The 26,558-nt window shown below is 41.0% G+C and overlaps 1 protein-coding gene across 4 annotated transcripts in view; it reads right to left on the bottom strand.

The window, feature by feature from the left end:
• LOC120736466 (myosin-16) overlaps positions 1–26,558 on the bottom strand; it is a 51,442-nt gene that overhangs the window by 17,132 nt on the left and 7,752 nt on the right. For 2 of the 4 annotated variants that reach the window (XM_040036598.1, XM_040036597.1), the window contains exons 2-6: positions 12,813–13,019; positions 10,639–10,743; positions 8,097–8,183; positions 6,823–6,968; positions 4,528–4,618 (exon numbers count right to left, since the gene is read on the bottom strand). In XM_040036598.1, the coding sequence (XP_039892532.1) occupies positions 4,528–4,618; positions 6,823–6,968; positions 8,097–8,183; positions 10,639–10,743; positions 12,813–13,019 (636 nt within the window). Of the gene's footprint in view, positions 1–4,527; positions 4,619–6,822; positions 6,969–8,096; positions 8,184–10,638; positions 10,744–12,812; positions 13,020–19,893; positions 24,204–26,558 lie in introns of those variants that run through there. The other 2 variants (XM_040036596.1, XM_040036594.1) reach the window with 2 other exon arrangements.

Here is a 26,558-nt window from a genome sequence, read left to right as displayed (position 1 = left end):
ACTGCCTCACCAAAGATTACTCGTTAATAACTGGGATGGCTTTTTCCTTTAGCTTTGTTGAAATTTGAGGTTCAGCTAGGTGGCACTTTTTTGTTGCACTCTAAAGGCCGCTGTGGTTTTAGTCCATATACCGGTCACAGTCACTGAAAGCTCCATGAAACTTTGCATCTCTCCAGATGTTGAACTCTGCTGAAAGTAATACTGAATACTGAAAAATGTTGCTGTTTTTTCTAAACCCAAAGACACATAAGCCAAGCCTATGATAAGCTGCTAACTTTATCATGCCTAGCCAATACACAGCAGTAATCTAGTACAAAAGATGTGATGTACACTTCATCATTTATTTGTACTGTTCTTTTTCCAGCATTAGACATGCAATGACTGGATGCACCGGTTTGAATTTATGTTGAATTGTATCCTATCCACACAGTGTCAGAAGTATATATACAGGTTCAAATATACGCATTCGCTTAAAGTTTTTAGGTAAGAAGTGATCCTTAAGGTTAGAGACAGGTTAGGCTACTCCAACGTCATCATCAGGGTATGTTTTGGGTCATTTGGGTCTGGAAGATCATACACGACACATCTTCGGTTTTCTGGCTGAGAAAAGGCCGCTTTCATTGGCCCCTCACTGCGGTGAAGTCGTCCTTTACACCTAGCAGAAAAACATCCCCAAAGCATAATATTTCCAATTCCATGCTTGACATATTTGGATGATGTTCTTTGGGTCATATTATCTCTTCCTCCAAACACAGTGGGTCGAGTTGATGCCAAAGACCTTGATTTAGTATTTATCTGTCTATAGCACCTTCTCCCAGGCCCAGAATCCTTTAGATGTTCACTGACAAACTCGGGATGCTCTTGTACATGTGCGTTCTTGAGGAGTGGGATTTTGCAGGTGCTGCAAGATTTCAACCTATTATGATGTAGCCTGTTATTAATGATGTTTATGGTGACTACAGTTCCAACTGTCTTCCTATTATTAACAACTCCTCCCATGTAGTTTAGTGCCAATTCACCACCTTTATCATAATTATCCACCTCATAAGGGGCAAGATCTTGTATGGAGCTACAGAACAAGGATGATAGGTGGTCATTTGATATTTTTTCCATTTCTGTATAAACATATTAAGCAGAGTTTTTGCTTTTGTTCCTATAGAACAAAATATGTAAAGCTTGTCTTAACTACAGACCATATTATTTAAAGCCTCTAAATCAAAACCCATTCAACAAACCTTGATTCTGGGACAAGGAATGCTGGAATTAAAAAAAGGGCCAATTTATTTTGTGGTTTTAGGACTAATTTCTGCAGCAATCACTAAACAACATTTTCACAAGACAACCTAACATAAATACAAGGAATATTTCTTCTCACAGTTTAGCATGCAGTGAAATAGTTTTGGTTTTGTACTTCCTATAGTTGCTCAGACGGAACAATGAACAAGCTCACTCTCAACTCAACAACACTTTGAAAGTATCACCAGTTAGTGATGCTACTTTTGACCTTACATGCAAAGATTTTGAAAAGAAGTTTAAAAAACATTTCCACAATTGAACTATCCCATGCTGACTTAATAAACACAATGTGTAGCTAACCCCATTAATTACAACTTGCATTCAGGTGTTTCCCTGACGATGAACTGGTATGTCGGCTGGCATGTTTTACTGGAATATTTAAATCCATTGATAATCTTACAAGCTGCACCTGTGTTTCTCCTGCTGTAACAAGCCCAAATGTCTGCAGTGAGAAAGATTTACTTCCAAAGAAGTTTACAGTGTGATAACTCAGCAGTCCTTTTCCTGTCATCGACAGTCAAATGAGGTGCAGCACTATCTTTTGTTGAGAAATACTATTTTGAAAGTTAAACGACAAATCTTTGTTTCTCGTAAAGCATCAAAACTTCCAAATGACTTTGCTGTGTCTTCATGTGCATATGCAGTGTGGATGCACTTGTGGTCGTGGATGGGATTTACGGTTTTCACTCTTTATCATCCTTTATCTCTCCCTCACGTCTGTAGTCGTGAAGTGTCTCAAACAGATAGTGCCTCAGCACATCAGACACTGTCTGCCCTCCTCCCTCGACCCCTACCAGTTTCCTTAAAGAGCAAATCGGTCCAAGGAGGATGCCATCACCATCACCCTTTACAGAGCGCAATGTAAGGATGCTCTTCATGGACTACAGCTCAGCATTCAACAAAATAATCCCAGACATCCTCAGCAAAAGACTGGACCACCTTCACATCCCCTCGCCACCTGGTCCTGGATCAAAGATTTCCTCGCCAACCGGTAACAATCAGTTAGACTCGGCGCCCCCGTCCCAGCTGCTGCTGGCCTTCTATTGTTCCTCAGTGGAGAGCGTCCTCTCCTACTGGCTGGGTGTTGTGGTAGGCAGGGTCACGAGTGACAACAGGAGGGCTGTACAAAGAGTAATTAACACTGCCCAGAAAATCATTGGCTGCCACCTCTGGAGACCATCACTAGATCCTCCTGTCTCAGGGAAATCAGGTCACATAACTCCAGACTCACAAACAGCTTCTTGAATCATATAGCAATAACATTTTCTCACAGACTAAGTATTTTTAATTTTGATACTTCAAGTGAAATTTAGTGATAAGACACATTAAGGTGTTTTTTTAGCATTTAATCCACTTTGCCTAGATGAGAGGATGTAAAAACATTCTGAACCCCGAGTCACTGTCAGCTGATAGTAAATATCTACTGCCTACTATAACAGTAATAATGCTTTGTAATTATTCACCTGGAAGTCAAAAAGTCAATGCATGCTGGTAGATCATAATAAACTTGACCTACCCAGTTCATTTTTGATGTAGCCAGTGCGTTCTAACCATTTCCTGACATGCTTGGAGCTTGAAGCGACTGCTCCAATCACAGAGCAGAGCCCAGCAGCTTTGCTAAAAGACAGGAATGCCTTTTTTCTGCCGTGTTGTAACCTACAGCTGAGCTCACTGTTTGTCTTTGTAAAACAACAGTTTTAACAGCTTTTAACTCCACTTAGAAGCCAGTCTACAAAAGCCACAGCCACTTCAACTAAATATTACAGTTACTATTATAAAGGTAACTAAAAGACCTTTTCTGTGTTGATTAGTAATGACTAACTTGATAAGCCAGCTCAGTGTTGAGCAAATTTCATCACGATATGCACACAGGACACGTAAAGTTCTTTATAGCTCTTTGAACATTTTCAGAAATTAAAGGCTGCAGAGGAAAGGAGCATACCAGCCCCGTTGTCTGGCTGATGACTATCAAACCAATAAGGAAGGACTCCACATGTCTTTCAGCAGTGCTGTGCATGAGCTCAGTCAACTTAGCTACCAGTATTTTATCAGGAACGTGACATTAGTGAAAAAAGCTTTTTGCAAGAGTAAACAGATGCTTGTATGTGTGTGAGCCACAGGTGATGGACAGTAAACAGCGCTGCAGCTACTAGCAGAAAGAGCGACAGAGTCAGTGACATTGGCAACAAATGTGGAAACATCACATTGAGCTGACACATTCAGCCTGTTCTGGGAAATAGCTAAGAAATGATTGATGATAACAAGAAATCATTACCAAAGGGTAAGGCCATGGGCCACAAAAGTCTGGTTTACATTTGTACACTTATCTGTTTGAACTGTTTTGCTTTCTAAAACATTAAGTGGTCAAACAAAGACGTGACTGCTTTTCTTGGTCATGTAAAAAAAGCACAAACAGTTATATTATATAATACTATATCATAGAGTCAAGTATGATGATAACTTGGTTTATTTGAATCTGAGTGAACTAAACTGTAAGCACGCAGAGAGGTCAAAGCAGAAGTGCCAAAAATGAACACTTGCGACTCCAAAATGAGTCAGTCCAACTAGACTCCCATTTTAAAATGCTCAACCTTACAACACTGAAAAGCATATTTACAGCCTGGTGCAGGAAAGATTTTAGATTTCTATGGATAACTACCACTTTATATCTGGATCAGGTGACCCTGAGTTATGCTGCAATAGGCACAGGCTGCTGGGGGATTCCCATGATGCACTGAGTGTTTCTTCTTCAGTCACCTTTCTCACTCACTATGTGTTCATAGACCTCTCTGCATTGAATCATATCTGTTATTAACCTCTGTCTCTCTTCCACAGCATGTCTTTATCCTGTCTTCCTTCTCTCACCCCAACCGGTCGCAGCAGATGGCCCCGCCCCTCCCTGAGCCTGGTTCTGCCGGAGGTTTCTTCCTGTTAAAAGGAAGTTTTTCCTTCCCACTGTCGCCAAAGTGCTTGCTCATAGGGGGTCATATGATTGTTGGGTTTTTCTCTCTATGTATTATTGTAGGCTCTACCTTACAATATAAAGCGCCTTGAGGTGACTTTTGTTGTGATTTGGCGCTGTATAAATATAAATAAAATTGAAGTGAAATTTAATATCACCTGTTTGGGTGTGTGATTTCTTTTTTCTTTCTGCTAGGTCTCACCATGCGATTGTTAAACAAGACTGCTAGTGTTAAATGACAGAAGACAAACAACAAACTGCAAACTTACCTGTAGCTCCTTGGTCTTCCTCTGCAGTCCAAAGTTAAGTGCCTCCTCCTCTTCTAGTTTGGAGCTGGTACTGCTGATCTCCAGCTCCTTCCTTTAATGAGAAAAGGAATGTATAATTGAAATTAATGAGCATAGAGGAAGTTTTTTGCTCAGAAAACACAAAAACTGTTTCCCAAAACCCTACAGTTTCTCTTGCATTTAAACCCCCCCGGACTAGCTAATATAGGCAGCATCATGGTACTGCGTGATTTTGGGGCTGGACATCTAAAACTGAACTACTGATAAATATAAACATTACACACATTACAACAATGTTCTTTAATGTGTTTCACACGGCACAAAAAATAGTGCTTTAAAAGCCGCAATGATCAACAGCAAATCAAAGGAGTATCAGTCACATGAAAAGGTTGCTCCATCTGACCTTCTGGTCACATTTGTGAGGCGTGCACGTGAGGCTCTGTATATGTATGTGCTTTGACAACATCGCAACACCATGTCTGTGACGCTTCACTGGACTAAAGTTATACTGAGTGGCAGATTTAATATCCTCTGACAATAAGTACTGTTTGAATACCATAGTATCTTAGCAACAAGTGAGTCACTCACTTTGTTAATGTTCAAGAAGGTCACACAACTATTAGTGCCAAAGAGAACAAGTTTTAACTTTGTTACGGAGACAATATTGTAGGTGCGCACTGTACTTTTGTTTTCTGACAGGAGGCTTTTGCCTTCAGTAGATTGTTGCTGCAGGGTAGGGTACAGTGAATGATTACATCTGTTTTTATATCACTGGGCAGATAACAACATGCTGGGATCTTAGTGAATCCCTAGAGGTACATACACCTTAAAAGAGATGCAAAAGGACAATGTAGTCTCATAGAGTCCAAGCTCTGCTGCCTCAGGATATAAGCCGCACACAAGAGTGAGAAACTTTCCAAAGTCCATCAGGCTCTCTCTCCCTTGGGATAGTAGATCAGATCAGCTTAGGTTCCAGTTCAGTGGACTATTAAAAGACAACAGTAGATAAGACTTGTTGTCACTTGCATATAGTCTAAATGGGGGGAAAAAATTCACCCCATGTTTTCTGGCTTAGATAGGCTGATATAAATGTTTTAGAGACGGGTTTACCACCCATCATGATGGCTGTGACAAATGCACAGTTTGTGAAAATGTGTATGTTAATAATGGTGCCCTGTTTATGTCCTTTCTTTAACCACTTTTGACTGATTTAACCTTATAGACAGTCTCAAAGAATCAAATATCTGTTGTACTGACTTTAATAGGCTGGAGCTTTAAAATTGCTAATGCTATAAATGACTTTTGGAAAGCTAATGTTTTCCAAGAGTCTCCAGGCTTCTCAAGCTAGAAATTTGACCTGAAATACTACCTGTGTGTCTTCTTCTTTGAACAAATATGCTTTATTGTATAGCTCAAAACATTCTGAATGACTATTATCCCCCCACCCACAGGACAGACACACAATGTTTAGCCACTGTGACCATGAGGTAGTGAAGCCACAAACTACAAATAGGATCAAACTGGAAATAACAACAATATCCTGTATAATTTTCAACCACAGTATTATAGTACAATATATAGTACTGTATTATAGTACAAGAAACCTTCAGCCATTAGGCACACTGCAAACTTTTTAATATTTTGGAACTGATACAGTAAACAGAAAATCTCACAGAGCATTACAAATATGCTAATGCTAATTAGCATAAATTAAGAAAACTGATTCAAAATCTTTTCATGATGGTGGACCGAAATAAAATTATAGGTCCTGGTGAAATTGTGGACATCTGTACCATATTTTCTTAAGTAATACAACAGTTAAACATATCAGTCTCACTTTGGTTTTTAAGAAAACTGTTAATTATTTGGATTTTTCATTGTCTAAATGTCTATGTTAATCAATTTTAATATAAAAGCCAACATTTTGACCCTCTGGTAATGCTAGCAATAAAACAAGGGCATCAACAAGGACATTTGGATTTATCTTCTGGGAATCAACAGAGTCTTTACAGACAGTCTACTCAGTAATTAGCAGGATGATTCAGCAGACCCCTGAGATGCAAGCCTCAATGTTACACTAGAAAAAAAGTCGGAAGATCATTGAAGATCTCTGTGAAACTATGAAAATCTCTGCAAAATTTCCCAACAGAATTTAACAGAATGTAGCTTTAGCCTCAAATTGTTGGTGTCAGGAGCAAACAGTACTTTGGCTGACTGGCTTTTTTCCCATCTACTCTGAAAAGTTTGCTATAAGCATGCAGCGCGTCTTTGACTGACCTTTTAATGAGGTCTTCCAGACCATTCCTCATCTTCTCCATCTCTCCCAGACTGTCCTGCGAAGATCTGCTGTCCCCCTCCAGCCTCCTCCTGCTCTTCTCTAGCTCAGCACGCTGATGGCGCTCCTGTTCCAGCTGGTACTCCAACTGAGCACGAGGAAAGTTACAGGACGGATTCAATAATAGGGTTTAACAATATTTCTTGACTGTAATTGCAAATAGTGAAATGCTTTGTGCCACTTTTTAATATATTTTATAATCACCATTTATTATATTTGACAATTTTTATGTGTGAAATTACATGTTTCAGTGTTTCCCTGTTTTTGCCAAGCTGTATTGGCTAACAGGGTTACAATTAAGTTAAATAACCATGAGTTTCCATTCCTCACTTTGCTGTTGAATAGTTGGTTCATAAGCTTATTATTACTTTTAATGTGTACAACATGTGTGTTTCTGTTGGATGCAAATGTTACACCAGTGTAATGGCACTGACCTTATATTTAAAATAAGTTATCATGGAGTCTACAGTTAAAGCTCTAGTCTAGGTAGTCTCATAAAATCAGAGATTGTTTTATCAGTTATTAACATATTATAGATTTTATAAAATAACACTACTTGACTTCTGCTGATACATTTGGATGGGAAGGTCTGAATGTGTCACAAACAACAGGAAAGGATGGGTTCATCCTGCTTTGTATCAACAGTTCAGGTTGGTGGTTGTCGTGTATCTTTTCTCTGCACACTTTGATCTCCTGAGTTCCTGAGTAATCGGTGGCAGATTTGCATCATGGATGTTCAGCTGACCAATCTGCAGCAACCATGTGCCATGAACCATGAGAGCAATTTTGAAGGTAAAAAAAAGGCTTAAACGCAGTGCTAGCAACGTTTACCTAACACACTTTCCAGTGAGTTTATAGTTTTCCATCTAACACAAATGACAGACGTCCAAAATTATAGAATAGCTGTTGGAATTTTAGCAGTTTAAAAGCCAACGTGGTTGGCCAGGCCTTCATCCTGCAGTAAGACAATGACTCAAAACATTCAAAGACATTAACCAGCTTTACATCATGGAAGAGCACCCTACAGCCTACAATTACACCCAGGTGAGCACGTTTGGGAGGAATTAGACGGAACAGTCCTGCATTTTAATTTGAAAACGCACTGAGCTATAACACATTGCAAATTTCAGAAATTACAGAATAAATATTGAAAAAAAACATTTGTGTAGTGCATATGGTATGAACTATATGTTCAATTTGAAAAATATGTACATACATCTTCAGTGTGCATCTGCAACTTGGTTTTCTCTTTGGTCAGCAGGTTGACTTTCTCCTCTTCACTCTGCAGGTCCTCAATGGCCTGCTGTTGAGGGTGATAAAAGATGTCTGAGCCTGGACTGCACATGTGTCCTTAAATGTCTGTCTCATGTCCATCTGTCTGCCATATTTGTACTTTGGAAAGATATGATTTATTTGTTTAACCATGAAAATGTCAGAAGTCATCTTCAGTTTGATCTGATAGAAGAGATGTTTTTTATCTGTCTTTTCATCAACAGGGAGCAAAAGCAGCGAAGCATCAAACAGGAAGACTAAACTCACTCAAACAGCAGTGCGTGCACTTTGTGTTAAATTTTTTTTCCCACAGGCGTCTCCTTGTATTCCAGGCCAAATCCATAATCTGAGACATGTTCAGCAAACAGTAGGAACATAATGAGGACTAATGCTAAATTGTCCACATGGATTACACAATGAAGAAGACTGCTACTACTGGTTGAACCATCTGGGAGGAATTAGCAAACAGGGCCTCTTATAGCTGTCATAAGGAAGATGAGGTTGTTGAGGGCTGCGAATTCTTCAGATCTCTCTCTTTTTTCTAGGAGACTGGTCTGTGTCTGGTGAAGAGCACATTTATCACGAGTGCCACTTCTGTCCACAGGCCATATGGTTCCATTTTCCTAAACTCATGTTTTATTCTCAGTCAAACAGCCAGTGGAGCGTCCCTGTATGCTTTTGGGAACGGAAGAGTTAAATTTACAATTTAAATGTTTTCCAATAAAATGCAAACAGATATTTTTTAAAGTGTGCACATGCATACTTTGAGATTAGAACATTTGCTTCAAGTGCAAAAGATAATCTATTCATGTACAAATTTATGGTCTATTATGGGAAATGGGCTGAAAAAAGGAGCAAACGCTTGTGTGCCTGTAATGGCCAATTGAGGCTGGCTGTAAAAGTGAATCACCTCCATTGATTTCCAACAAGTCATAAGAATAACATGTTTACAGCCTAGTACAAATAATATTTTTAATCTCTAATAAAATAGCTCCACGTTTAATGAAATCTGTTTGCATTTTGTTGAGACTTAAAATCTGGGGCGTGGCTGCCTGGATTAATATTAACCAAATGCTGTTGGCTAGGCTTGATTTCCACTAGTGAACTAGACTTTGTGGACATGAATTGGATTGGTTAAACATGTTTGTCCTGTTGGTACATCTTTTAATATTTTAACGTAATTACCTGACAAATAATATTGCTTGCTGTGTAGTACAGTCCACCCACCAAATTTGCTCTCTAATTTGGTGGGAAATTCTAGTATTTTATCGGTCTGTGACTTATTTAGATATCTATGTCCGTGTGTTGTACACGTAAAGATTACAGATGCAAGTCAGAACCTTCTGTGCAGGTGACTCACGTATATGACCAAGATTGAAGAACACTGCTGTACTTCTTGTGTGTGCTTCTGTTGATGTTAATTTACGTGGTAATTTATTGTGTGTTACCAATACTCAGGTATTCTGGGATATCTGGGATAATTACTGAGTATATGATGAAGATAAAATGGAAAATATCAAAAGTTTGTTATATGACAGAATCATAATATGACTAAGAGGAATGTTTGGTTGGCAGGAAGATTTTCATTAATGGTGAAAGTTAAAATATCCTATATCATACTACCTTCTGACTACCCTAACCACTTTCTGAACACAAGAGGTGTTGAGTCGTCATTTTCAGTGATCTAAGCTGCAGACAATATATATATTTTTTAAACAATCTTGTTAATGTTTTATGACGTCCGACGCATTTTCTAAAATAAAGGAACACATAATCAGAGTTTGTAAATGTGGAAATAACTGCCCTGACACCAACAGCGTTTGCAGTCGCACACGTTTTTATTTGCTCTGTGTTTTTCACTGGTCAACTTTTCAGCTGCCCTGCTTGTAGCACACACACCTCCCACCTCATGTCCCAGCACATCTTTTACTGGGGATCCATGACAAGATGATGGAGCTCAGGTGTGTGTCAGCCTCCCCTGCAACCGCACCCTGAACCCGCTGCTCCACCCCTCCCCTGCAGCCGAGCCACTAACCACACGCCAAAGTAAACAAAAGTGAATGTAAACATGTCTTCTAGGGCAATAAGAAACCTTCATAGGGCACCTTTAATCTCTCATACAACTCAGTGGGTGAAAACAGTTGCATAGTGCAAACCCTAACCCTGTTGCTTTGGAGGAGTTTATCAGTTTTGGGAAACTAACAGTGTTGCAACGGGTTAAGGTATCCATCATTACCCATAAAGTCCTCTAAAAATGACCAAAATAAACCTTGTCTCTGCTTGGCTGTGATTTCCAATCTATGTTATAAATGAAAGGAGTGGATTTGGAGAGATATTAGGCATGAGGGCATTTATGAGGCCAAAAAAAGAAAAGCAGTTTACTTGCATTATGGAAAATGTAAACTCTAGTTTTTATGGAGCTTAGCTATTAATAGACATTAGCCCAGGTATGTATGTATATCAGTATCATACACTTAACAGCATACCTGGCTGAGCTCCACCAGATGTTCCTTTTCCTTCTGCAGCTTCTGCACCACCTCGTCCCTCTGAAAAAGCTGCTCTGACAGCGTCCTTACCTCACTGTGTGACAGCTATGAAAACAGACACAGGTTGTAACTTAATAGCAATTTTTAACATCTGCCACTTTGTACATCAGATAATATTTTATTCATTCAAAAAATGACCAAGCTAAACTATCTATACATAGATTTTGTTCTTATCTAACTCCGCTAAAACCCCTCCCTCTGTAGCTACCGCTGTTTGCTTGGGCATGTAACCATGATTGCTTGTGAATACAGCAGTTTGAGTCTGTAGCCTGTGACTGCAGCCACACCATCAAACAATTGTCTCCTATCATGACAGAAACAGATGTCACGATCCCTCTTTCTAGTAGACATCAAAGCTTTCTCTTCTCTTAGAGAGAAAGGTGAGAGTTAAAAATGTGCAAAACAAGGCGAAGCAGCAGACTGAGGTACGTGGACACTAACATGTTTTTCAACAAATTTCAGAGTGAACAGGTGAGTCAAAACTTTCTACTCACATCTTGTCCAGCTAAAAGATTATTGTGGCATCAGAGGAGGTCTCATCATTTTCTTTTTCAAAGCTTTGCGCCATCAAACCAGTCTGGTCTTGTTCTCTTCTCTGAGCCCCCTGACATTTCCCTCTTACTGTATCTTTGCCACACGGGAGGCCACTCAGCAAAAAAAAAATCATCATATAACTAGAGGATCAAGTTTATAATATCATGGAGCAGATCAAATTGTTCAGAGTAAATTTCCAACTCAGCACTGCTTTGCTACCCAGAGAAATCTTAATTCACTGTCACGCACAGTGTTGTGAGCGCAACACATTTTAGCAGCATTCCTGAACAAAGATAGGATCCTAATCCTTTAATACACCTCAGTGAAATAGATAAAAGGGTTTGGGGGGCAGGGGCTGTAACGGAGGTGTCAGAACAGCCCTTTCTTGTTAGTTTCTGCACAGAGAAGACCGTGCTTCTGCAAAGCGTGGAAAAACAAAAAAAACTAAAAGAGTGCAAGCACTCTTGGTGGGAAGATGTTTTACCTGAGATCTGGATAGAAACAGGTAATACTGTGACAAACTACAATATGATTAACATTTCATAACCGTTCAGAGTCAGGGATTGAACAGATGTCTGAATCTCTCTAAAACAGATAATAATGGATGAAAAAATGTTCACTGAAAACAGAAACTATGCGCATTGTTTGGGTTTCAGTTCCATTTTTTATGCTTTCTGGTTTTTATTTTTCAGACTGGTTCTTCAGTACTGGTGCTCAATGTTCCACCAGTCAACACTATGCTACTTAATGCTAATTATTTCAAACAAATTACATTCAGATTTAATATTTTGGAAAAGTGATGGTCCTTGTATTTGAAAAGAAGGCGACTGCACTTTTTAGAGTCCAAGAGGCTTCTTCAGTTCTTAAAACCAGACTTTTCCAGCTCCTGAGACTACCATGACCTGGACAACTGAGATCCTACACAGACAGACATATGGCCCTAGTGCAGGGGTGGGCAATCTCAGTCCACGAGGGCCGGTGTCCCTGCAGGTTTGAGATGTGTCCTCGAACCAACACAGCTGATTTAAATGGCTAAATTAGAAGTTCTGAAGTTCTCCAGAGGCCTGGTAACGAACTAATCATGTGATTCAGGTGTGTTGACCAAGGGTGAGATCTAAAACCTGCAGGGACACCGGCCCTCATGGACTGAGATTGCCCACCCCTGCCCTAGTGTTACTTTTTGAAACTATAACCTTGTCATGGTTTGAAGTTATATCATGCTTTATTTAGTAATCAGTGACTTTGTGCATTTCTGGCAATATTATTTCCTCACTTTGTTACTTTTATGATTGGCTAACCTGTCTAACTTAGTCAGCCTGTTACCATATTAAGTGTACCACCAGCCATCCACCTCCCACTTGCCAAAATCCACTGGCTTCAGTGCTTCTTGCAGTCTGTTAGTTTCCTTGCCTGGCTACTGCTTGTTTTGAATTAAAGAGCTGGATGACAACTGTACCTTCATCTGCCAATCTGTCGTCTTCCTAAATGCTCCTTCCATATTACAAATCAGTCCTTCTCTTTCTGCGCAAAAATCCTTGTTCCAGAGATTATCATATCACGAAGATCCAAAAATGCCCTACCTGTTTATCCTCTTCAGCTACAGTCAGAGCGCTCTCCAGCTCTTCCAGGTCTCGTCTGAGGCTGCTGCACTCGGCCTCCAGCCTGTCTCTGTGAAGGGCCAGCTGGGCTGAGCAGACCTCCTCCTCCTCCAGCTGCTGCTCCAGCTCACGCCTTGCCTTCTCCAGTTGGGCACAGCGATGCTCAGATACCTGGGCACTCTCCTGCTCCTGGGGGTTAAGAGTTAAATCACTTACTTTTCAACTGACTGAATCTGTAGATCTGTATTATGGAGATTATTGCATTGGCTGGATTTCATTTTGTGCCAGATATGCTACGAATAATATTTTTTGTCCAGTTTTACTGTTTTTTGCACAGTCCTCAGACCTTGTACCAACTTCTAATCTAGTTGTAAAATATCTTTTATGCAGCAACATAATAGTTTTGTCAAACTCAGTGTCACTGGAGTTTAAAGAAGGGCAAGATAAGGTAAGAAAAAGCTGACACTGTTAGTAAAAGGCTAAGGATAAACATGTAATATAAAGGGATTTGCTGAATTAAAGAAGCTGAAGCAAACCTCAAGACGTTCATGCAAAGATAATCTTACCACAGGATGAAATTTATCCTCTTTCACAAAGAACCGTCTCTCTGTCAGTGTGCACTTGCCTTAATATAGTCCTGCTAAGAAGTAACACGGTCACGTGTATTACCAACCAGATAAGCAAGTTCTACCAAACACCAGATCACTTAATCAGTTGCCATCCATAACAGTAGTGAAAGGGCCATATTATGAGAGCTTTGCTTTTGTTACAGTTACTTTCTTATAGGCCAGTCATCATGGGCAAGGCATTTAGAAATGAGCAAATAGCATACCCAGATATCTGGGCATTTGTGAAATGATCAAGCAACCACATTTCCATCTGCATTTATTTCCATAAAAGTACTTGGTTGGAGGACTTTCCGTGCTTTTTTTTAAGTTCCTCGCACAAGTTTCTGTGCAAAGCTGTTTGCACCTTTAACCCTTTTACCTCGTCACTACTAAACAGGTATTACCAGGTATGAATGGAATACAAGCCTATTTAACACACAAAGGGTATGTGCAAACAAATTTGCACATACATTTTTCTATAGTGAGATATGCAATACACAGAACTGCAGGAAGGAGGTTGTTCAGTCAACCAGTAATTAATATACAATAGCTTGTCCTACCTGTACTTATAATTCTGTAAAAATCTTTTGATACAGTACCATCCTGCCCTTGGGTTTCATAATGCACTGGCATTTTCTACATTAGAAATTTATGTAGCAGTCTCTTAAATTGACATTATCCCTTAAATTGATAGATCATGAGTGTGATTCCATTGTCTTTTAATGGACTGTAATTAAGATGTAATTATAAAAGGGAGCTTAATATCAATGGCCTTCTTTAAGCTAAAACCAGTAAAAACAAAACAAAACATTGGCATTGTACAAACATCCATCAGATACTGTTGTGCTGGAGACTGAATTCTTAAACCAAAAGAAACTGTTTTGCGATACATTGTAAACTATAAAAGTATATATAAATTCCCCTCTTGCCCCTGCGGGCCATCAATCTTTCAAGCTCAGGTCCTCTACCAGAGGCCTGGGAACTTGAGGGTCCTGTGCTGTATCTTAGCTGTTCCTAGGACTGTGTTCTTCTGGACAGAGATCTTGGATGTTGTTCCTGGGATCTGCTAAAGCTACTCACCTAGCTTGGGAGTCACTGCGCCTAGGGCTCCGATTCCTGCCCCGGGTGTCTCTATCCAGTAAGGGCGACCGTGGCTCAGGGGGTTGGGAATCGCATCTGTAACCGGAAGGTCGCCGGTTCGATCCCTGGGCTCTCTGTCCTGGTCGTTGTGTCCCTGGGCAAGACACTTTACCCTACTTGCCTACTGGTGTTGGCCAGAGGGGCCGATGGCGCGATATGGCAGCCTCGCTTCTGTCAGTCTGCCCCAGGGCAGCTGTGGCTACAACTGTAGCTTGCCTTCACCAGTGTATGAATGTGAGAGTGAATGAATAGTGGTATTGTAAAGCGCTTTGGGTGCCTTGAAAAGCGCTATATAAATCCAATCCATCATTATAAGGGTCCTAAGCTAGAACCCCTATACTAAATCAAGCCTACCCGGATTAACAAGGTCCATGTCGGGTGTTGAGGAACCAGGACACCCTGATGAGAAGTGGGCTACTGGAACAAGACGGCATCGATACTGTCCTTCATAGCTGGTTCCTCACAGGCTACATCCTTCAACCTCTTATTATCAGTTATCTACCCGTTTAAATTTTACTCTTCGCTATCCATTTTTCTGTTGCTTTTAGCTAACTAGGGTAGGCCCAGCTAGAATCCCCATGATAAAACACACATCCTTGTCTTACAATGATGTATTTTAATATATATATTAGGGGTGCAACGATATTCGTATCGATATTGAACCGTTCGATACAATGCTTTCGGTTCGGTACGCATATGTATCGTACAATACAAAATTTGTAATTTATTTTATCAACTTTCCTTCTGACGATGCTGTCTGTGTTGAGCGCTCAGTGAATCTGTGTTCGACTACTCTGCCTAGGCTGCACTGTCGAGCGCAGATCCACTGAGCGCTCAACACAGACAGCATCATCAGAAGGAAGAGCGCAGGGCAAGCTAGCGAGACAGAAGTTAAGCTCTCCTTGCAACATGGCAAACTGAACCTCCCCCACCCTCATTCAGATCTGGCGTTTGGAATTATTTTGGTTTTCATGTGACGTATGACCCTGAAGGTAAGCGCGTCATGGACTAAAGTAAAACAGTATGTTGGATGTGCCATGCAATGCTCAATTACATGGGTGGGAACTAGTGTGTTAGCGCAGTTAGCTCGTTAACGTGTTGGCCGTCTAGCCCCATGCACGGGGCGATCAGGGGTAGCTCGTTAACGGAGATTTGCCGTGTTGTGGCGTTAAGGTCATTTCAACGAGATTAACCTGAAAGCACTAGTGGGAACACAACGAATATGACTGCACATTTACATCATCCTAGTGCAAAGACAAGTGGAAGCAGACAAAAACGACAAGCATGCATGCTACAAACTTTACCCGAGTCATTTAGACAGCCGTTAGCACATGATTCTCCTTATGGGGACCTGATATGTTTAATATGCTGCTGAGAATATAGCCCAGAAGAAGCGTATAGTATAGCTTTTATTTTGGAAAGAGCCATTTCTCTGTAATAAACTCTCTTTTCCAAAGATGAGTGATTCCTCAATCAGATACAGGGCTCGCAATATCGCTAGCCCGACATCCCGGGGCTAGCGATTTTTCCAGTCGGGCTACCAAAATCTATCTCTGCCCTGCCCGTCGGGCTATCGTAGGAAGGAAAAATATATGTCAATGCTTTTGCATTCTTTCGGAAATGTAGCTGGGTAATTATGTCATTGGCATGGGTGAGCCACTGTCAATATGTGACATATTTAAAATGCGTTTGAATTTGCGCTTGTTTTTTGCTTTCACTTTGCAATCGCGCGAACTGTGTATAGAGAGCGACAGCACTGATTGGTGAGTGATGATAATTTGCGCACCAATTCCTCTGACATCGTCTTATCAATCGTTAGCTTACTACGCAAACATGACGAGTGAAATCTCCCGCAGCAAGCTTAAACATGTAAGAGGATGCAGAGAATCGCTGAGCGTTATGTGAGTGTGTGTGTAAAAGCAGCAGGATATATATTTTAGTTCTGCTGAGCCAAATAAGACAGGTCAGGGTGAAGAAGTGACAGCCAAAGAAAAGCTTACCACAAAACGGAAAAGTTATGACAAATCAGACTATAAGGCAAAAAGAAAGTGCAGCTTTATGGTTTCATGGACAAAATAATTTCTGTGGCTGGCTATGTTGAATTCTATTCTATTCTAATTCTAAGTGGTCCGCAGGTGCGCATTCGCTGTCAAAATAAAAAACACGCACAAGGGTTAGGGTTAAATTTAAAAACTGTACTTTTGAGTTAAAATATATATTTATAATTTTAATAAATGACAAATTAAAAAGGCATGAACATTTTTTTTTGTATCGAAAAAATATCGAACCGTGACACCAAAGTATCGAACCGAACCGAACCGTGAATTTTGTGTATCGTTGCACATATATATATATATTAGGGGTGAAACGATACACAAAATTCACGGTTCGGTTCGATACTTTGGTGTCACAGTTCAATATTTTTTCGATACAAAAAAAAAATGTTCATATATATATATATATATATATATATATATACGGTCCTGATCCCCAAGGACCCCAAGAAGGGACCGGTCCCCTCCAACTACCCACCAATAACCTGCCTCAGTACCACATGGAAGCTCCTGTCAGGCATCATATCGGCTAAGATGAACAGGCACATGGGTCAATACATGAGCGGGACACAGAAAGGAATTGGCAAGAATACCAGAGGCGCAAAACACCAGCTACTGGTAGACAGAACAGTCAGCCGAGACTGCAAGACCAGACTGACCAACCTGTGCACTGCCTGGATTGATTACAAGAAGGCCTATGACTCAATGCCCCACAGCTGGATACTGGAATGCCTAGAATTGTACAAGATCAATGGGACCCTAAGAGCCTTCATCAGGAACTCAATGGGAAGTGACGCACAACACTAGAGGCCAACTCCAAGCCCATAGCACAAGTTGCCATCAAGTGCGGGATCTACCAAGGAGATGCTCTGTCCCCACTGCTGTTCTGCATAGGCCTGAACCCCCTCAGTGAGATCATTAACAAGACTGGCTACGGATACCGACTACGGAACGGAGCAGTTGTCAGCCACCTCCTGTACATGGATGACATCAAGCTGTATGCCAAGAGTGAACGAGACATCGATTCACTGATCCACACTACCAGGCTATACAGCAATGACATTGGAATGTCGTTCGGACTGGAGAAGTGTAGTCGGATGGTAACAAAGAGAGGGAAGGTAGTCAGAACTGAGGGGATTGAACTACCAGAAGGCAACATTGCAGACATAGAGGACAGTGACAAGTACCTGGGGATCCCGCAGGCGAATGGGAACCATGAAGAGGCCGCTAGAAAAGCTGCAACCACCAAGTACCTGCAGAGGGTCAGGCAAGTCCTGAGGAGTCAGCTGAATGGTAAGAACAAGATCCGGGCCATCAACACGTACGCCCTGCCTGTGATCAGGTACCCTGCTGGGGTAATAGGCTGGCCAAAGGAGGAGATAGAAGCCACTGACATAAAGACAAGAAAGCTCCTTACCATGCATGGAGGGTTTCATCCCAAGTCCAGCACCCTGAGGCTGTACGCTAAGCGGAAGGAAGGGGGCCGGGGACTGCTGAGTGTCAGCACCACAGTCCAGGATGAGACAACGAACATCCAAGAATACATTGGGAAGATGGCCCCAACTGACCGAGTGCTCAGTGAATACCTCAGGCAGCAGAAACCCAAGAAAGAGGAGGGAGACGAGGAACCATCATGGAAGGACAGGCCCCTGCACGGTATGTACCACCGGCAGATAGAGGAGGTGGCTGATATCCAGAAATCCTACCAGTGGCTGGACAAAGCTGGACTGAAAGACAGCACAGAGGCACTAATCATGGCAGCACAAGAACAAGCTCTGAGTACAAGATCCATAGAGGCTGGGGTCTATCACACCAGGCAAGACCCCAGGTGCAGGCTGTGTAAAGATGCCCCAGAGACAATCCAGCACATAACAGCAGGGTGCAAGATGCTAGCAGGCAAGGCATACATGGAACGCCATAACCAAGTGGCGGGCATAGTGTACAGGAACATCTGTGCCGAGTATAACCTGGAAGTCCCAAGGTCAAAATGGGAGATGCCCCCAAGGGTGGTGGAGAATGACCGAGCTAAGATCCTGTGGGACTTCCAAATACAGACGGACAAAATGGTGGAGGCTAACCAACCGGACATAGTGGTGGTAGACAAACAGAAGAAGACGGCCGTAGTGATCGATGTAGCGGTTCCGAATGACAGCAATATCAGGAAGAAGGAACATGAGAAGCTGGAGAAATACCAAGGGCTCAGAGAAGAGCTCGAGAGGATGTGGAGGGTGAAGGTAACGGTGGTCCCCGTGGTAATCGGAGCACTAGGTGCGGTGACTCCCAAGCTAGGCGAGTGGCTCCAGCAGATCCCAGGAATAACATCGGAGATCTCTGTCCAGAAGAGCGCAGTCCTGGGAACAGCTAAGATACTGCGCAGGACCCTCAAGCTCCCAGGCCTCTGGTAGAGGACCCGAGCTTGAAGGATAAACCGCCCGCAGGGGCGTGCTGGGTGTTTATATATATATATAGATGTAAAATTCTGTAAAGAACAACATTTGTTAAGTGTTATACCTTGTTTACCTTTGAAACGAAATAGTATTTAAAGCTTGTCCTGCTATGCTAGCTATAACTCAGCAGTGGCGTTTTAGCTAGCATTGCTATTAGAACTACTGCTAATATTTTTATACTATCTAAGCATTTCACAACGACTGTCACTTAAAAAAAACAAACAGTTTATACTTTTGATAACTTTAACTTCTACATGCTTTCTTGTCTATATTTACTGCGTTATTTAAGGTGCAAAAAAGCCCCCAAAATTCATTTAAAAGAGCTGCTAATATCTCTTACCTTTTCTACCACTTCATACACAGTCTCAAAAGCCAACTACAGCCAAAAGCCAAAAACTACAAAATTGTCCTGGTAATTCACAACTGCTAGACTATAAGAGAACATATGCCACTATTACTTTTTTTTTTACTATTTATACTTAGTTTCAAATTCTTCACTTAGCTTAAACTCAAGTTTACCATATGTCACAGGAGGAGACACAGAGGTATAAGCAATAAAATAATTATTATAAGTAATAAGGAATATAATTAAATATACAAATAAAGAATAAAATGTCAGGCAACTGGCATTTTTAACATTTACCTGCCTTAGTTTGTGGTGTTTACTGGAGAACTTAAATATCTACAGAGTAACTTGTGTGCTTTTCCTGCTATGAAGACACCGGTTATCTTAAAAAACCCAAATTCTCCCAGCACAATATATACTCCAGAATTAGCCTAATATATGCTTTACTTTATTGTATGCTTTACCCACAGCTGCTATTCTGTGCTCCAGTGTGGTGCTATAGCTATCCCAATCCAGTTCCTCAGGTTCTGGTTCTGGTCCATTCTCTGCGTGGTTCCCATTGGCTTCCTCTGAGTCATCAAAAATGGGGTGACGACACTGATTTCGTCTCCTAGACATCATCTCTGTGGTACTTCCTCTACCGTACACGCTTCCAACTTCACCTGCCGCAGCTTGCCCAACAGTATTTCCGTCCCACAGCTAGGCTTAACTGAGCCTTTTTCTCTTCCTTTGACTGGGTGTACAGCTGTTCTGGTTGTTACAGGTGGGTTTGAAGAGGAGTGACAGTAGTAATTCCCTCCCTGGTGTTGCTCTCGTCTATACTCACCCTACAGATCCCCTCCCTTACACATTTGCAGCTCTGCTCACCATTCTTTTCCTTCCTTAATCTATCAGCCCTGTCTTTCTTCTTTGTTTTTTTTTATCTCGTTCTTCCACTCCCACTCAATCAGCCATTCATATGGGTGTGCTGGTATAAGCTGCTGGAATCCAAACATTCCTCTGTACTAGGACCCCTTTGAAATTGCCACTATTCGGTCCACTCTCAAGGCTGTTTCACCACAAAGGCTACCTCTGCTGCTTTATTCCCTTGCTGTAGTCCAGAAACAGGTGGTTCTCCCTAGTTTCTCGGGTGGGGATCCAAGGGTGTCCCACAGGGATGGTGGTTGGTGTAGGATGTCAGGTCCAAAGAAAAGCCTGTAAAGTTGTGCCTTTCTACCACAGAAACGCAGCCCTCAGCTGTACCCTCAAAGCCCAAGCAGAGAATAGAAAAAACAAGGGCAGTAAGTCAGAATGCCTTTTCTCCGCTCGGTTATAATTGACATAAATGTCATGTGTGCCCACGCCCACATGGTCCCCCACAATGCCACAGCATTCATCTTAGCAAGAACAAAGAGGCGTATTGTGCTTTACATTTAAGTGTTGATAGGGGGGTTTCCTTTGTTTTTTTTAATGAAGTTACTGAGACCCCACAAAGACCAAGCATTTCCTTATTTGAGCTAACATCAATAATGGAGATGGTACTGTGATTAAGACAAGAACAAACTTGTCAGTGGAAACTGATTACCACAGGAATATGGTGGCTGTACTGAAGCATGATAGGAGTATCATTAATGTATATATGTTATTCTTTTGAGTGATACAAGTAAAGAACAGTATCTCACATATATTTTGTTTTAAGTTATTTTTAGGAAAGTAAAAGCCTTGGTATGTAGCATGCTACCTGTACATAACGATGTATATTTATGTCAAAACACAGCAGAAACTATAATGAATAAATATGTAACATTAATTATATCTAACATATATATAATTGGAAGTATCAGGAAAAACAAAATCATGTGCTGTGTATGACTTATCCCCCTCTAAACCACAGAATGTGCAGCTAAAATCACACACGACCTTCCTAACTTACAAAGAGTTAGAATAACACTGAATTTAAAGTCGTCCAACAGTGGACACAGATATATGAGGCAGGACAAGCCAATGCCATCATGAAAGATATCCAGCCACAAAAAAAGACAAACATAGGCTTTCTGAGAATTTATACTGTTTTATTTTGACAATGCGGTCTGGGTTCTTATGCAGAGTGGCAGCACAGAGAGTTCTGTTCATGTTACTCCCACTAGAGCTGGAGAAGCCTGAGACTCTGCGCTCGCCCAGGCTGCCCAACCAGACACTGCTCATGTCCAACACCAACACTCACATATCTGACAAGCAGCTGCCAGTGACTCAGACACACAGATAACTCGAGACTATATCAGATTTTCATTATACCAACTCTAGAACCAAGTCACTTTATGAAACACAGCACATTTCCTGTTTACACTGCTGTTTTAGGTCTTATTCATTCATCCAGAGATTGAAATGACAGTTGACTGTGATTACAGAGTTATAATGTAATGTGAGGACATGGTTACTAGGCAAAAGCATAACAGGAAAGCCCTCTGGTTACATGTCTTTGGCTGTGTTGGCTTTCTCAGTGCCAAATGCAGCCAATAGTTGTATAGTGTCTCAAGCTCAAAATATTGCCACATTGAGGCCAGATGCCTGGTATTTAACTGACAGCCATCCTTTTAACATCATCAGGGTAAGATGAGTGATAACCCCAGAGGGAAGGGGAGGCTACGGGTTCATCTGCTGGATCTTTTTGCACAGATTATTTAAATGCTAACACTCCTGAGAAGCTGCACTTTTTCATAGCTGTGCTTTGAGCAAATTTGATTTAATATCTGACTACGGGAATGTCAGTCTTTACAATAACCACTGTCTTGTGCTTGCAAATTGGCAACCATCCCATTTATCCGGGCTCGTTATTGCTACTAGTTTTAAATTACCGCGTGATTTCCTGATGCTGTGTTTTTTTGTCCTCCTAACCTAAAAGCAGACATCTTTTGCATATAAGGTAAATGTGTCTGGTGCAAAGTAAAGGAGAAAATATAAAAACTTCATCAAGAAATATCTTCCAACTACAAAAGTAATGTGTCTCTAGCATTATTTCGCAGGCTTTCCAGTTCCAACTCCTGTCAAAATTTATCACTCCTGACTAATTTGTTCTTCCATTCATTTGCTTGCTCCCTCTTGCCCTTGAAGTCAATCTTCTATTCCCTAGCTTCTCTTTACCCTACTCACTCCTCTTCTTTACACTGCTCATTCATCTCTCCCTGCCAGTCTTTTGTCCCACAGTTCGCCTCAGGCCTCAGAAACTCCAAAGTCTATCCAGGCTGAAAGTTTTTCCACATGCAGAATTGGGGCATCTGGATAGTGCTGCAGGAAGGCACATTTATTTCCCATTAGCAGTAACTGGGCGGTAAACAGTGGCATTTTCTGTTTATATCCATTTGTACCAAAGTTGGTCTGAATATCAGAAAAAGGAAAACTCTGCTTATCATGCAGTGTCAACCCTCAAATTCCTCATTTAGTTTTACCATCTGTTCTTTAGTATTGCCTTTCTGTTCTGTAGCCACACTAACAGGTCAGGAATGGAAAAGTTAGTCAATTTAATTTAAACTCAGATATCATATTAACTATGCATGTGCTAGTACTATGCTTGCTCTGCAGAAACCTCCTGAAAATTTTAAGCCAAGGCAGAGTTTAAAAAGTTGCAGTTCCACAAATGGACACTTGGTTTTAGATCCAAAAGTGACCCAATCGCCATATACTTCCATGTTAAAATACCTAACTTTAAAATATGAAATAACACATTTAGAGGCTAGTAGGAAGTTTTTGGCTTTTACTGTATGTATAGTTTGCCCCTTCATAACAAATGTGCATTCTGTCATAACTCATTCTGTCATTTATCTATATACTGGATTTTTTTAATGTACACTATAAGCCGGAGTTTATTGTAGGGTTTTTACCTTAAAATATAAAGCACCATAAGGCAACTACTGTTGTAAATTGAATTGAATAGTATTAATTTGAGTTGATTTAGGGCTACTTTGACTGACAAGTATTCTGTCAAAAGAATCTGTAGCTGATTGGTGTCTGCTGGCCTCACTCCAAATAACTAACTTCAAGAAAAAAAACTGATAAGGAGATAGGCCACCACATAAGACAGGAATAGTTCCATAAACTAGTTGAAATCATATAACAAAGCTGGTCATTCAGACCAACTTTGTACTAATTTGTAATTTGTGACCTTTCTCTCTAATGACCCAAACCACGCCTGTAAAATGCCACCACAGCATAACAAAGGTGCTGGGTGTCTGTACTGTAGGGGTTAAAAGATTTGAGTTTTTCTTTTTAATTTGTCAGCTGTCTTTCCACAAAACCAGCTGTTGAAAAGGAAAGCAAAATGATCTTTTTCACAGGCTGGATTGAATCGCTTTAGTTTAATATTGGAAAGCCAGACCAACAAAGTGGAAAACTTTCATCTTTTTGGTTGTTGAGGTTGACAGTCTAATAGTATATGACCCTTTATTAACAGTAAGCCAACAGAATGTCAATCTGCCAGAACAGTGTTGACCTAACAGGGCAGATATGCATCAGGGTTGATTCATAAGGAGGATTTTATTGTACCCCAGATAACAGATGTGTCCCTTAGCAAACAACTTGGGTAATGAAGTCTGAGACAAAACTCCCTTGGAAAACTGGAAGTCTTCCTTAGCATTAAACAACTCTGACAAGGGGTCACATTTTTCACTGCAGTCAAATCTGGAGGTCTCCGAGATATGAACTCTGCTGGCTGATCTGTCTCCTCCGCAGATTCACGTCATTATTTGTGGCTGGCTAATCTAAGCAGTGAAGAAAAGACACAGTGGGAGCCAGCACACACCTGGTGATTTCAATAAAAAAGTTATGTTCTACTCTAAAAGGGTAATAAAAAAAAGGGGGGGGGGGGGGGATTTGTCTCTGCTGAAGTAACTTTATAAAATTTGGAAGAATGCTGATTATAAAGGAAAATCTTTTCCTCCGCATTAAACCCACTTTAAAGACTTACTTGTTATATCAATAAAGAAAGGAAGATCAGCTGCAAGTCATCAAACAAAGTGACTATGCAGAAGAAATCTTCTGAAGGTCACTGTAATTAGAGGCACACAAGGACAAAAAAGATGATTGCCGGTAAAATACAGTGACAAAGGCCACGGTCCAGCTCCTTGAAAGCCTTTATGATGTATTCCATCAAAGCCATATGAAAAGTCTGCTAAGGCACTCAGCACCAATAATGACCAGATCCCATGAACCCTGGAGCATTTTCAACAAACACTGGCAGCAGCACTCTCACACTAAATCCTCTGCCTGAAGGATGGATTTATTTCTCACAACTAATAAGTTATCTTGAAGCACCTAAATCTCTCTAAATAATGCCCTAACTCAATACAACATAGAAAGCAGTTATTTGAACTTTTTAAACTTTCAAGTTTTTCTTCCTGAGACATCCTAACATCAGGATTTGTGTTCAGTAAAAAGGAGCTTCTAGTTCAACTTCTAAATAATGTTTTATGGAAAAGCCGCACAAGTATAAGAAGTCGATACTGTTGCACTTGTCAGGGTTAGGTTCGAATCTTCCCCTTTATATTGAATTGTCACCTATTAACCAAATAGAGACGTTATAAGAGAAGAAGCTGTCAGGCCAAATTTAGAGTTGATTTGAACAGTAACATCTTCTAATTGTGTAACATAGCTAAAATCCAACCTAACCTACTTCTAACCCCATCGCCAAGGGGTTCACTGGTGGAAGTTAACGTTGATGTAACTACCGGTACCAAAAATCTTAAACAACAGAAACATTTGCTTCATGAAGACTGTCTGAAGCCTTATACACAGGCTTCCTAGACATGCAGAGCACCAAAACAGGTAACGCAAACTAAGTTAACCCTCTTGTTGATTTGGAGACTAGGAGAGGGGATGGTGGCCAAAAGCCCAGAGCTCATACAGGGAGTGCAGAATTATTAGGCAAGTTGTATTTTTGAGGAATAATTTTATTATTGAACAACAACCATGTTCACAATGAACCCAAAAAACTCATTAATATCAAAGCTGAATGTTTTTGGAAGTAGTTTTTAGTTTGTTTTTAGTTTTAGCTATTTTAGGGGGATATCTGTGTGTGCAGGTGACTATTACTGTGCATAATTATTAGGCAACTTAACAAAAAACAAATATATACCCATTTCAATTATTTATTTTTACCAGTGAAACCAATATAACATCTCCACATTCACAAATATACATTTCTGACATTCAAAAACAAAACAAAAACAAATCAGCGACCAATATAGCCACCTTTCTTTGCAAGGACACTCAAAAGCCTGCCATCCATGGATTCTGTCAGTGTTTTGATCTGTTCACCATCAACATTGCGTGCAGCAGCAACCACAGCCTCCCAGACACTGTTCAGAGAGGTGTACTGTTTTCCCTCCTTGTAAATCTCACATTTGCTGATGGACCACAGGTTCTCAATGGGGTTCAGATCAGGTGAACAAGGTGGCCATGTCATTAGTTTTTCTTCTTTTATACCCTTTCTTGCCAGCCACGCTGTGCAGTACTTGGACGCGTGTGATGGAGCATTGTCCTGCATGAAAATCATGTTTTTCTTGAAGGATGCAGACTTCTTCCTGTACCACTGCTTGAAGAAGGTGTCTTCCAGAAACTGGCAGTAGGACTGGGAGTTGAGCTTGACTCCATCCTCAACCCGAAAAGGCCCCACAAGCTCATCTTTGATGATACCAGCCCAAACCAGTACTCCACCTCCACCTTGCTGGCGTCTGAGTCGTACTGGAGCTCTCTGCCCTTTACCAATCCAGCCATGGGCCCATCCATCTGGCCCATCAAGACTCACTCTCATTTCATCAGTCCATAAAACCTTAGAAAAACCAGTCTTGAGATATTTCTTGGCCCAGTCTTGACGTTTCAGCTTGTGTGTCTTGTTCAGTGGTGGTCGTCTTTCAGCCTTTCTTACCTTGGCCATGTCTCTGAGTATTGCACACCTTGTGCTTTTGGGCACTCCAGTGATGTTGCAGCTCTGAAATATGGCCAAACTGGTGGCAAGTGGCATCTTGGCAGCTGCACGCTTGACTTTTCTCAGTTCATAGGCAGTTATTTTGCGCCTTGGTTTTTCCACACGCTTCTTGCGACCCTGTTGACTATTTTGAATGAAACGCTTGATTGTTCGATGATCACGCTTCAGAAGCTTT

This window comes from Simochromis diagramma, unplaced genomic scaffold (assembly GCF_900408965.1).
Source record: "Simochromis diagramma unplaced genomic scaffold, fSimDia1.1 OVJJ01000371.1, whole genome shotgun sequence".
Taxonomy (NCBI): domain Eukaryota; kingdom Metazoa; phylum Chordata; class Actinopteri; order Cichliformes; family Cichlidae; genus Simochromis; species Simochromis diagramma.
The sequence above is the reverse complement of the archived record's forward strand: the minus strand, read 5'-3'. Positions and strand labels throughout refer to the sequence as shown.